Here is a 13,676-nt window from a genome sequence, read left to right on the forward strand (position 1 = left end):
CGATATTAAACGCGCTAAACTTATTCCACGTTTGCAGGCCTCGGTTGGTCAGGAAATGTTCATATGTCCATGCAAAAGAACGCAAATGGCGAAAGCAGCTGTTAAGCAGCATTCGATAATCTATCCTGCTTTAATATTGCTCTTAAGCAGCTTCCAGGCGGTACTCCATACTCAGAACTACCAGAATTTATGAGATTTGAGCATCTCAACTCCCAGAACATCTTGAAGAAAGCACAATCGAATTTTTGATGAGTGTTGAAAGTTGAAACTGTTTAGATATGTGGATCCTTATGCTGAATAGATCTATGGGATTTGTGAAGTGTGATAAGATTATCTACAAAATTCGGAATGTTTCGTAATGCATGCAGTTCTACACAATTTTTTTTAAATGGTTGAAAACATCAATTCCTTACTAACTACGTCCGTTGGTACTTGGTAGCATTTTCTTGAATAACCGAGACCGTGTGTATTTGTTTTACCAACACCCATCATATCACGACTTTTATTTATTACATTTATGACAAAAAACAATATCCGATACTTAAAAATGTTGATCTATATAATTGTGTTTCTGTGTGTTATTCACCCGAGATTTGTTGTGTGTACTTGTGTTCTCTTATAATGGGGGAAAACTCAACCGATAGCTGCCTTATTTCTCGTGTTGTCACATCATAGTTGTGTGGAAGTAAAAGAAAAGTAGGAAAAGCAGATACAACTCACGTTATCTGCTGTACACGATGTCGACACCATATCCGTGACATCCTTACGTAACGTATATACCTTTGCTTATGGAGCTGAGGTGACCAATAATCGCACTTGAAACAAATGAAGAACAAAAACCTCTTACACCATTCCAAATAATAATTATAGATAACAATAATCAAATCGTTTGGTATCTTGCATACATATACTTTCCCTTTTTTCATGTTGTTTGCTTCATAAATTTGCCTGCATTCATTTACACATTTCTTTGCAGACAACGCAATGCTAGTTAGTTGTTTGCTGACGGTGCGATGTTGTAAAATCGCATCTTTGCGCTGCTTACATCAATATATTATTTTGCCCCTGCCGGTGGCTTGCTATAACTGTTTCCACGTCCACTCTAACTATCCCTTAAACTTTACAATCTTATAATTTTTCTGTTTGTTTTGTTTCCAAGTTAATTGTTATGTTTCCTTTTGTCCTGTTATGCTCATTTTCCCTTTTTCCCTTAAGCACGTTTTATGTCAACCTCATAAAAGGCCAAGAAGATCTCCGCTTACCACGTTAATGCGTACCCGTTCGGGGTGGCTATAGAGCGTGTTGAGTGTGTCTTACATGTTAAGTTCAAATAAATGAATTTAAAACATCACATCATTTGTGCATACACTTAGCATCACTAGCTACTCCTACTCCTGGTGTATTACGCTGTTGCGCCAAAACCTTACGGTATATTAAACCATGAACATACGGGTGAGTGTGCCAAAGTGCATAATCAAATTGTAGAACATCGAGACATTTCAATAGACTTATCTTAATATAGACAACCCAGGACAGGCTAATCAACGGGCACAGAATAACAAACAAAATCGATCGCAACATCCATGCCTGACCTAATGGACAGTAAGTACAACTCTGGTTTTTGTTTCTGCTTAGTTTCCAACTACACTATTGCAATAACTCGACGTGTGCCAGAGAGTTGTAAACAAGGCAACAACAAAAATCAAATCACACCAGTGCCTTGCCTTGGCGGGAATTTTATGTGCATGCTTAAACCATTCTGAAACCATTGCTGTAATAAGCATTGATCTTAGCCCATTTGTAGAGCAGGCTGTTTGTTTATATCTCGAAGCGTGCATCATGAAGAAGGGTGAGAAACATCAAGTGTGACAACAAAATCGAGCCGTAAATCTGAACAAACCATATAGGTACACCTACGGTTAATATTCGTGTGTTAAAACCAAAACGATTAAGACGCTGAAGATACAACACACCATTACAAAAGCACATGTATTCTCTGAATTCGCAAATTGTTGTTCATGGGTTTAAGTAGTGACTCATATAGCGACAGCAAAAAGGAATGAAATGGCAAATCCTTTAACAAATTTGAAAAACTGTGTGCGCTTGTGATTGCACTTCATTGAAGATAACAGAATTGAAAAAAATACCTGACAGAAAGCGTTATTAGCAGTTCAAGAATGTAAAATGAGAGTAGTTATCATAACAACTGCATACTCTTTATGGTTCACCGAAAATAAAGTGTTAGTTTCAATTCAATAGTTTAAAAAATCGGTTTCTTAAGCTGTGGGTAAGCGGGTACTAATTTCTCATCGTCTTCCATGCTTCTTTCCCTGCCATGACATTTAATTGCCGTGCATGCACGTGCTAACCAGCATTTGTATACCCATGTACATATACAATTATATATTTATGTTTTATACTTCTCAACTTAATGAGCCCCATATCCGCCAAAACGATAGACAACAAAACACTACACAAAACGCAAACAGAAAAGACACAGTTTTAAAGGACAAAATTAAAAAGGTGTATAGGTGCATGTATTACTCCTCTCGCGTATGCAAATCTCTCACTGATATTCACCCCCCCGCACTGCGAACTGGTTATTGCTATTCGCGATGTGTTGCTACGCCTGCACGAGTTGTTTAACGTGCCTCCTCAGCGGTTTTTTTGTTTTGTACACTATATCTATCTAATCGCTCTAGTATTAAGCTGTCAAAAGTTCGCAGTAATACGAGGGCGTATTCGCATCTGTGTTTTTGCTCCTTATTGTTATAAAGGTCTATCCGATAGCGAAAGATGTCTCTGCTAAAGTTATCGTTTGGGTGATTAAAAATATATAATTTTCCACTACTACCACACGAAGCGCGATCGAGAGGAGTGCTACTTTTGATACCAAAACTAAAACGTTACTACAATTCGTGTTGAAAAATTGAAGCAGAAAATCAAGACAAAAAAAAAACAGCGCAAAAAGAAAGTCCCATTATTTCCTAAAATTATGCATTTGATAATTGCCCTTCATAGAGGGCAATCGACACCTTGAAAAAATTTTAAAACAAACTAGGACATGTGACTGGAACGGTTTGAATTGCCCCTTTGCTCCCATTTTTCCCACCCTTACTATACACAAACTTGCTCTATTGCACGAGTGCGCAGGTATATGTGTTGTGATTTAAAAAAAAAATGTTCTGATGAATATGATGGAATTATACCACCGCACTAAGCCTGCCCAATGCTTGACGAAAACAACAGCATCCTCCCGGCCAGGTGAACTGCTTACGCCCGAGAGCCGGTGCGGTAGCTTAAACTTCAGAATCCAAACATTTCGCAAATCGAATGCTGATCGTAAAACAATCGCTCACTGGAGGGTACGGTGTTACTGTAAGGCCATTCCCTGTCGCTGCTGTCATCGCTATCGTACGGTTTGTGCCTCTCCTCCGTACTACTATCACTATCCTGTGGTGCAGCACCGTCACGACCGATAGCCGACGCGTTCCGGATGTTTTGCTGACTAGGCTGCTGGGGCTCATGCTGTGGGCCGTCTCGCTTTGGCCGGCGGTGTAACGATGCGTTTGCCGGTCATTCGGCCTTCGGTTTGTCTGCTTCCGGTTTGGGTGTCGCATCACCACCACCACCACCACCACCACCGCCCTCCTTCACACTGTCGGTACTCTTCTTCTCCGCTTCGTGTGACGATGGTGCACCGGTGCTGGCGGTCGAACCTTCCGCCGCTTTCGCAGCGGCAGCTGTTCGCTTTCGCACGTCCGAACTGTCGGTCGGTGTGTCCTCATCCTCATCGGAATAGTTTGTCGGCTTTTCACCGGGTTTTAGCAAACGTCCGACGAGATAGTATTTTTCTGAAAAGCAAAGCAAAGCAATTCATTCATACGGCACGTTTTTGTAACGTAAAACGCCGACCCCCCGTGCGTTCGAGACTCACCCTTGAATTGCATTTCCCATTCGCGCATCGATTCCATCTCGTGCGAGTTGAGATCGCTCAGGTCGTCATATTCGTCGCTGCCCATGCTGGTGATTTGGAATGTAGCCAGCCCGCGGGATGCATCCCGGCCACCGAATACTGCGTACGGTCCTCCTACAAGCAAAAAGCAGGGATGTGTGTTAATGATTTTCGGTTTTGTTTACCCCGTCCCAAAGCAATCAATATTTCGCCCAGTCATGTCAGAGAAGCATGAAAATAGCAGTCGTATTGGGCTGTTCCATATGAAAGAATGAGTGTCATTTTGGTTACAGCTAACATCTACGTAAGCTCTATTGATCGATCACGGAAATAAAAAAAAACAAAATCTTGGCGCCATTACGCATCGCCACATTCGATTACGTTAAACAATACGTTTCATCATCTTTCTTCGACATCTTATCACAAGATAAACTATCATCTACATTTACTTCGCAGCGTTCTACTGCCGAGGGTGAAATACAATTATACAATATAATTTACAGTAGCTTAACCGGTCCTACACAACTTCAAAAAGAAGGAAATTCCACCAAGAAATATCTCTCATCTAATAGTCTTCGTGTAGGTGTAGTCTTGGAGATATTCTATTGCAGCGTACCTTAAAGAGTAGCGTGTCTGCTACATCATTGTTTATACTCGAAAGCCTATCGACTTTGCTTGTTTGCTTGAATTTGTGTGCTATGAAGAAACTGAGCAGTCCACAATTACAAAATCCGCATTATCTTGGGGACTATCTGAACATTTAAACATTATTTTTTTATCTTCCAGACGGATGATTACCCTTTGTAGATTTTCCGCTTCAAACAGACAACATTTTACAATATTTTTATGTTTTGTTTGCACACTTGAGTAGGAGTTGGAGATGTTTATGCAAGACTGCGAATGGATACACTTGACATTGCAACTGTACTTGAAACTTTGGAACCGCATAGGAAACATGGCTGAGTGATGCGAATAATAGTTCAGTTTCAAGAGGTGATGTGAGAAGCAAATCTTACAAAATATGGCGTCGCTGTCGTCACGTAACAATAGCGGCTACCTTTCAATGGTAATTGCTGCCAGTAGATGAAAAAGGCAATATATATACGCCCGGTAATATGTGGTAATAATGAGAAACAATTGATAGGGTAAAATATCTTTTCAATGTCTATCACAAAACCGCTCTTTTCTACACCCGATAGTAGAGTGACACAGCTATAATAAAAGAAATAAAAACTCCCCTGATAGGTTATCACAGCGAATTGTGGTACAAACTCATTCGCGACTGATTGTCTTACTTTACGATGTTTTCTTTTCGGCAGAGCGATGTGTTGTGCTACTTGTATGGATGCTGTTGATAGCAAAAGAGCACTCAATTGATTGAGAAGAGCCGATGAAGTAGCACTTGTCACAAGCCTAACGATCCATATTACACCATCTCATGCGCGCGACCGTCAGGGGCAAGGTTTCGCGGTCATCAAAAGTGAAATTGGATCCCCCCCCCCTGTGTGTTCAACAAAATCCTGCCCAGCCCAACCACCTTGCAACCATCGCCAACAACACTGCACGCAACGAATACGCGTGACGCGTCACACGATGATGGCGCAAAAAATTATTCCAACGTATACCCCGCCGCCGCAGTGGGAATATGTTACCGAAAACAGGAAAATTACTTCACACTATATCTAACTGTCCCCGGCTGTTGTATGGACGGGGTATTACTCGACAAAAATCTTATCATTTCAGACTAGCACCCACTAAGGCTCACTAGCTGTAAAAAAGAAGAGAGATGGAGAGATGAATGATTGCACAGTTTTGGGACGCTTGTTGTGTGTTTGCGAAGGTGTTTTAGTCGTTGACGGTACCAGACACCACTAGCGGCAGGTCGTGTCCATGATCTTACGCTACGACCCAACCTTCTGCTGTCTAATCGACGTAACCCACATCATGATCTTGCTGCAAACCGCACACAATCAGGTTGGTCGTGGTTTTGGCATCGGCTGTCAGCCGTGATTCATCTCCCTGTGTTCACGATAAATGCCGAATGGTAAGTTGCTAAGGTGTGCAACGCAGGACGAACGCAACAACCTACGTGGTAGATAACGATACCGGGCGGTTAAAATATTGCGTCTTAAGCATATGCCTTCCCCGTCCGGTATCGCATCGACTACGCCCCGATTTGAATCGCTCGTATTGTCGCACCTGTTGTTGCATTATTGCTGTCATTCCGCACGGTTCGAATCGCGCTAAAAATGAAAATTAATAAATAAACGAATGGTTTCCAGTGTTACAGTACAAATAGGGGGGCAATACAGAACAAACCCGTAACCGGCACACCAAACACACAGCAGCAGCCGGTGAACGGCAAGCGTCCGTGTGGGGGGCACCTTGCATAACACCATTCGGCGACACTTGGGCGCGGGGAAGTTTTTATTTTGCTTCTTTTTAGTTCCAGAGCTTGTCGGCTGCTGATAGCAGAAACCTTACACGGTGGGAATACCACGGCGGGCAATGTGTCAGGTTGGAGGTTGTAATACCACTGCTATGTAAACATTCTATTCCATATGTTGGTTGGTGTAACGAAATGGTACGGTTTTCTACTGCTAATCCATCATTACAATTGCTTAGCGGGCAGGTTTGGGTAGTTGGTAACTTTGCCAATTAATCTCAGTGTAACACGAAAACAATATTCCGGACCACTCCCTCGTAGCCCAGGATAAAATTAAGTCTTATAGTGCATGTAGTCTAAAAATCCAAGCAGAGTAAGGCTGCATAGAGGTCTTTAGGAGTCCTCAAAACTTCCAGATTTAGTGGATATATTACAAAAACTTTTACGAGTTGAATAAGTTGTCCGGATAAAGTCACATCATCTACCTACTAGAGCCTCAACCTCGTCTAACTCGCAGTACAATATGGAGATCTTTGATGTCCGTCGTTTAGCCGACTACTCCATTGTCCTTCCAAATATATCTCGCGAGCAACAAAAAAGGCTTTCGTCAGACTTTGAATAGAGTCCGTGACTGAGAAGCCTATAAATGTTTCGTGCGGTTTCATCAGCAGATTATGTTCTACAGATATTAACTAGATTCAAACCTACGATTTTTGGCCGGTAAAGGCCGAACATAAAGCCATCTAGCACGTTTCGGTACATCTGTTTTAATGCGTACAAGCTACAAAAAAGTGATTAATACCATATGGCTTGTTTAAAGTTGGCCTCACAACTACAAGGTGGGGAACAAAAAAATCTGTCGATTGCTTTTAAAAATACGTCGACAGGCTGTACTTGTGTGCAAGATGTACCAAACGAATTATTGCTGCGCGCTATGTAAACAAGATACTGTTCTGTACGGCACATCACCGGTGGCTGCTGTTTTTCGATGGTTTTCCAATGCCACTGCATACTTTTTGCATTGACAACTTCGACCTTGCACGCCTAGACAAACACGGGGATGTGTGTTTTTTTTTGTGTTGCCCGCGCGACTCGTTTGCGGGCACAGAAGATGTGCACCAATTGCGAGACGATGCCCGACACACCGAAACGGAGCACGAATTCTAAAACTAAAATCATCATTCATGAATTGAAAGTGAGTGTGTCTTACCGTGTCGGAGGGGGGGGAAGGTTGTTTTTCTTTGCTTCACGCAAACGCAAATGCGATGCAAATGTTTTACCGTCCCGACTCAGCAATTGCCCCTTCGCGGGACTCACTCGCCCGCACTAGCTTTCCACCCCACCCGGCACAACTTACCTGGACCGTAGAAAGCCTTGCCCTTCGTAACGTCGTACACGTTGCCGTTGACGGCCGTTAGCACCCGACCATCCGGTTGCGTACCGTCGTAGTGCTTCAGTTCGGCGACCGTAAAATCGCGGCGCAACCGTGGCAGCTCCGGCGGTGGCGGTGGCAGTGTTGCCGGTGGCTGGCGGCTTTTGCTGATCTTGTACAGTAGGAAGGAGATGATACCGACCAGCGCCAGATTGACGGGGCTGCTGATGATATCGTACACGATGTCGTACAGCAGGCTGCCGGAACCGTCCGCCGTTTGGTCGTCCATCATTGGTGGCGCTGATGCAACAGTTTCCGGACCGGACATGGTCCCCCCTCAGAAGAAATTTCTGCTTTGATTCACACACGGTGTGTGTATATATATATATATATATATATATATGTGTGTGTTTTGCGTGTGGGGTAGCTGCTGCCTAACGTTGATCGGAATGTCTGCTACGGGGCCCAGTTGCCGGTTTGGATGAAACAAAGCGAGATAGATTGAGATATGTATATGAGTGAATGGGAAACAGATAGCGCAATCGGGAATCGGAGTTGATTGGTGTGGTGGCCTTAAGGGGTCATTTGAGTTTCCACTCCGTAGTGCACCCTGCACGGGGTGCAAATAAGACAAATGGTAACTGTGGGGTTATGCGTTACGACGGGTAAAACTCTCTGCACCGGTTGGGCGATTGCGGTGATCACGCACGACCGAACACCGTATACACGTACCAAAAAAAAAAAAACACACACACACACACACTTGGCCAATTTCGATTCGATGGCAACAAACTGACTATCCGCGAAGACACGCCGCGGAACGGTGCGGAATGTGGAACGCTTCGCGGTGTGAGCGAGAGCGAACAGCCGACCGTCCGTTGCGTTTTTGCGCGTGTCGTTCTGCTTCCTTCTTCCTCTTTCGTAACAAGGTACGATGCGCGTCTCGCTCGTGCAACCGACTGATGAGGCAATTCCCGCTGTGAGTATAACGTACTCCGGACTCTGATCGAGAATCGAAGTGCGTTCGGTGGATAGGCGGAAGAAACGCTACCCGATTTTAATTTAGCAACGTAATAGAGCCAAAGGCGCAACTGCTACAGCCCAATCCCAACCGGTGGGAAGGTACTAAAAAGGGGGTGTTAGGAAGCAAGAGGAAGCACGCTACGGTACTGCATCGAAAGGACGAGAATGCACTCCGGGAATGTTGGCTTGTTGATAGTGTCTTCGTACGCGCAAAGCGCTCTTTCTTTCTATAAGAAGAACTATAATCACCTCAGCACACGGACGTAATGCTTTCTCTCCGTTGAATGCAACTACCTGAATACGCCGACGACGTTCTACGGAATGACGGCACCGTTTTACGGTACGCGTACACGAACCACTGTTAATTACGCGTTTGGAAACTTTGGAAAACGCACACGCACACCTTAACCAGTGAACGGACGGGAAACAACTTCGCTCTCAGTGTGAAACCTCCACCGCGCGGAGTTGAGACGGTTTTTTTGGACTTTTCTCGCAGCGCTCTCGATTTCAAAGTGGACGCGACATTTATCGCACACTGAGAGTACGGTCGGACCACAAGCGTGACAAATAGAGAACGATATGTGTGCAGCTCGCTGACATCTCCATTTTTTTTAAAAATCATTCTTTCTCGCTTTAGCAAACATAAAAATTAAATTTGCAAAAAAGAGAGAGTTTGATTTGGATTTTATGTTCACCGTTAATGGGTTATTTTGGGGAAATTGTGGAAAATACTTTCTCGCTCTGTTTCACATAAATATTAACTCCAAAAAGAGAAAGAATTGACTTTGGAGTTTATTTTGACAGTTGATGGGTTATTCCTTTGAACAAGCTATGAGCGTGCTCTCCGTAACGCTCACTAGTTGTGAGCTGGGTAATTTTTCACAAAGCTCTCAGCAAACTTTGGAAGATTGTGGAATGTTCTCCACAGATGGCGCTACTGTACGCTGTAGCTTTATTCAAATTTCTCCTTTTATTTCGATCTCTCGATATCATGAGTGCCGAACCCTGATGAGCACGGTTCTCGGAGAGGCAGAGTAAATCTATTTTCCACTGGACGAAAGGGAGATAGTCCGTAGGGACCTACGGAAGCGATTGAGAGAGCGTGATGAACGGCAAACAAATGAAAAAAAAACATGGAGAAACCCGTGAGCAAAGTAATCAACCTGCGGGTGAGCGAGAGCCCGACGTACACCGTTAGGTTTCTATTCCCTATGCCCGTGGGTGATTGCCGTGGCGGTCGCTTTCGACATGCTGCGAATTGATTCATTGAAGATCCAGCTCGGAACCAGACACGGTGTTGTAGTGCGCGTACGCTGAACGCTGCGAGTGGGCGGTTAGTGTTTTTATCGCGCGCCAGGCCCCAAAAAACCTGACAAGTGTAGTGTCCGGGAACATCTTTGCTTAAGCTGCTTTGTACATTCTTTAGACAGTATGTTTTGTCGTTGTTGTTACTCCGAATCTCACTAACCCGCGTTTAGTGGTCTTATTTCACCCAATCACAACGGATCGCGATCGTGCACTTTAATCAGTTTTGTAGTTTATTGTTGCTAGTGTGTGTGTGTGTGTTGCTGTGGTTCAAGATTAGCTGGACCACAAAGTGTCATTTACTTCCGTGCGTGCGCAATCAAAACCCCGTGCGACATTTTAGAGTGTGTGTACCGCGCTAGCAGCAGCGATTAGTTGCCCGGTGTATTAGCAAACGGCAGCGGGCAATTGTGTGTCTATGTGTAAGGGCTGGATCGACCCTGTAAGGGAGGATGCACCTGACTCATGTATATCACTCATGCGTCATTCAGCAGCATCCGACCGCTTGCACTAGAACCGTACTGTACTTAGAATTAGCGGAGGTTAGATTGGCGTAATACTGAAACCATCTACAGTCTACACCTTCAACCAACCGTGCCTAACAATTGAATCACCATCAATCATCGACCAACCAACAAAAATCGTGGAATGTGGTGTGCACCCCAAGATTCTCATACACGCAAAAGGGCAAAACAAAAAATAGAGTGTGTTAATTTATATTTGAAACAAATTAGAACTTCTTCCCAGCCGTAACACCATTCGCGAGGTGAGAACTTTTCAGATTTTTCATGAAGTCTGTAGAGGCACCACTTCAATCCCGGGGGGAAGTTTCTCCACCGGTCTTCTTCAACGTGTTTAGCTATTTTTTGCGCCTAACTCCACCATATGTGCGAGTGTGAGTCGATCACCTCCCAAAATCATCCACCTGTTCACGAGAAAGAGTAAGAGAGAGAAAGAGAGCGGTTGGGGAAGGGCCCCGTGCGATGGGGGAATATTTTGGCGTCCGTCTGTGTCCATGCGCCCGCCCGAACTTCGTGCCCAATAACTGCGAACGTGTTTGGGGTGTAACACGTGCAAACAAAGGCGAATATCCAACTCAAACACACTCCAAACCCCCCTCTTAGACACAGGTGTGCCGGGTGGGATTTTTGGGGGGAATAGCCAGCGTCCCACAACTCCCGGTCCCGGTAGCGAATTCGGCTACCTTTGGAACTCGTTTGGTGTTGGGGAACTCGGTTGGGGTCTTCATCACCTCACCCATCTTGGGGTATGTGGAATCTTGAATAGGAAGCCCGGAATCAAAATGTAAAATAATAGACAACAACAACGCACACGCACATATACTCCGCTTATACTTATCAATCGTTCCCATAAGGTATGGCGGTGCACCATGCGGGTATCTAGCAGGCAGCCGGGCTTTTGTGTGAAGCATTAGCCAAGTAGCACACCAGTAGCCCAACACTATATCCAACAACCGCCATTCCGAACGCAACAGGTTGCTGGCATTTCAAAACTTCCGATTGAACATATTCGGCACGCAGCCGGGGTTTTTTTTTTTGTTTGCTGGTAGCCCGGTAGAAAGTAAAGCGAGGTAAAAAATGGGAACTGTACTCCCGTCGATCCGTTACGGGAAGACCCAACCGGCTCGCATGCGAGCAGTTCCGGTGCGGGGTCGGAGTGCTGACCATCTATTCCAAAGTGGTTGGAATTTGTTTTTTTTTTCGAAGAATGGAACCAGTAAGGGTCCCGAAGTGGGGCGGCTTTTACTTTGGGGTCATTGGTAAGCATCTGGCACAGGTGCTCAGTAATTGTTTCAGCTAGTTTTAGTCATCTTACAAGGTGGTATGTGTCTCGGATTGATTAGGTACTCTTTCAGGGTCGTCTTTGACTCCATGGCAGAGACTTGAAGGAACCATCTCGACACGGCGAGGTAACTTCTATAGAATGACACATAGAATACACAATCTTCAAAGTCCTCTTTACCTGACATGCCTCTTAAGAAGAGACTTAAAGGAACCAGCTCCACAACATGAGGTGACTTCATTAGAATGACACTCAGAATACGCAGAGTCTTCAAAGTCCTCTTTACCTAATATACCTCTTAAGAGGTAGATCTTAACGGTGGTCCGAGTCCCCAAAAGATAGATCGAGTGCACGAGCATACAGCGCGAGTAAATACAACTATTTGATATGAACTCTTCTTCGGTTCTTCATCAAAACTTTGTAAACATATCTCCTTCTTTGTTTCCCGGGCCCTAGATCCCTCTAAATATGTGGACCTACAACTAAGTACCAAAGATGTGTTCCAATATACTGGATGAGCTATGTTAAAGATCGACCATTAGACAACGATTGTCTCATCTCGCTAACAGGTGCGAAGTGGCAATCAACCGAGCAGCCGCATATTAGCCCGGCCGGATGAACATTCCGCACCGGGGCAAAATAGAATGCATTTTTCCGAAAGCAGGCCACCCTGGGAGGGTAAACCCGATGCAACGGGGGCACGCCTTCCCTAATCAGGCGCGCGTGCGAGAGTATGTGTAAAAATAAACGTCCGCTTGTGGAGGATGTCGACACTCGAAACCGGGAACATCCGGGACGAGCTGTGGAAGGGCAAGCAAAGTGATAGTATTCTCTTGTACCGTCCTCTGTTACGCTTCTCTTCCTTCTTCTCCACCTAAGCAACGCAATGACACAATGTGGCCCGCTCATGGTACGGTGCTTGAAGCGGTGCTTGAATATTGCGTTAGCCAACGATTGCTTTTCGAGCATTTAATAGTTCACACACGGAGGCCGCAAATGTCGAGATAGTCGTGAGTGGGAACTTCCAATTTCTGGATTTCTTGTGCATTTCCTGATTTGCTAAATAAACATTAGAAACATTACTGAGCATGTGGTCTCTAACCTGGGCATTAGCCAAATGTAGGAAGAGGTGCCGATAACTGATATGAAGAAACTGTTGGGGAAATTGACTCCAAAAAGAAAAAAAGAAACAAACAGATACAAAAAAAAAACACCAACAACAGCAGGCAAAAGAAAGCCAACGCGCAGGTAAACTTAGGGCGGGAACACGACGGCAACGAAACGTAAGCTAAAAACGGTGGAAATAAATTTTCCTCAAACGCATGTTTTACTCCCACCGCCACAAAGCAAGAACACCCGCTCCGGTAGGTAAGCTATTATCATCGGGTCGGTTAACGATCGGGCGGCCAGCTGACGGGTATTACCGTATACTGCCTTTTCCCGATGTGAACTTCACAACCTCCACCATCCCATTAGCAACCGCTTAAAGTTTGGATCTTTGTTGTGTTGATTGTAGCGTTTCCAGCTCCACTACTACCGTAACATACAACCCCTCGTTTTGTATGTCCCATGCGCTTCCTTCCCTGCTGTGTATTTCGTTCCCTCACCCGAGTTTCGGGTGATTTTTTTTTCCTTCATTTGGTTAGTCGCGGTTTTGTTTTCAGAATTGAAGTCATATAAAAAATGGACGTTGTTCAGGGACAAAAAAAAACGCAAATGAGATAGGTATATGAATGACATCAGTCATTGCTTTGTCATTATACTCATCAGGTGATATAATATGGTAATTAAGCTAGTGCAATGAGGTGAATATGTCATATTCTTAGTTATGA

General features: G+C 44.4%; 1 protein-coding gene across 1 annotated transcript; it reads right to left on the reverse strand.

Annotated features, from left to right (window-relative positions):
- Positions 1 to 885: 885 nt before the first annotated feature.
- On the reverse strand, positions 886 to 8,102 carry LOC128306571 (membrane-associated progesterone receptor component 1-like). Its single transcript, XM_053044118.1, has 3 exons — positions 7,699 to 8,102; positions 3,938 to 4,090; positions 886 to 3,854 (listed from the first exon to the last, which is right to left on the reverse strand). Exons 1-3 carry the CDS (start codon positions 8,039 to 8,041, stop codon positions 3,577 to 3,579), a joined length of 774 nt encoding a protein of 257 aa, XP_052900078.1. The 5' UTR covers positions 8,042 to 8,102; the 3' UTR covers positions 886 to 3,576.
- Positions 8,103 to 13,676: the final 5,574 nt, after the last annotated feature.

The sequence above is a fragment of the Anopheles moucheti genome, chromosome X (genome assembly GCF_943734755.1).
Source record: "Anopheles moucheti chromosome X, idAnoMoucSN_F20_07, whole genome shotgun sequence".
Classification (NCBI taxonomy): Eukaryota; Metazoa; Arthropoda; class Insecta; order Diptera; family Culicidae; genus Anopheles; species Anopheles moucheti.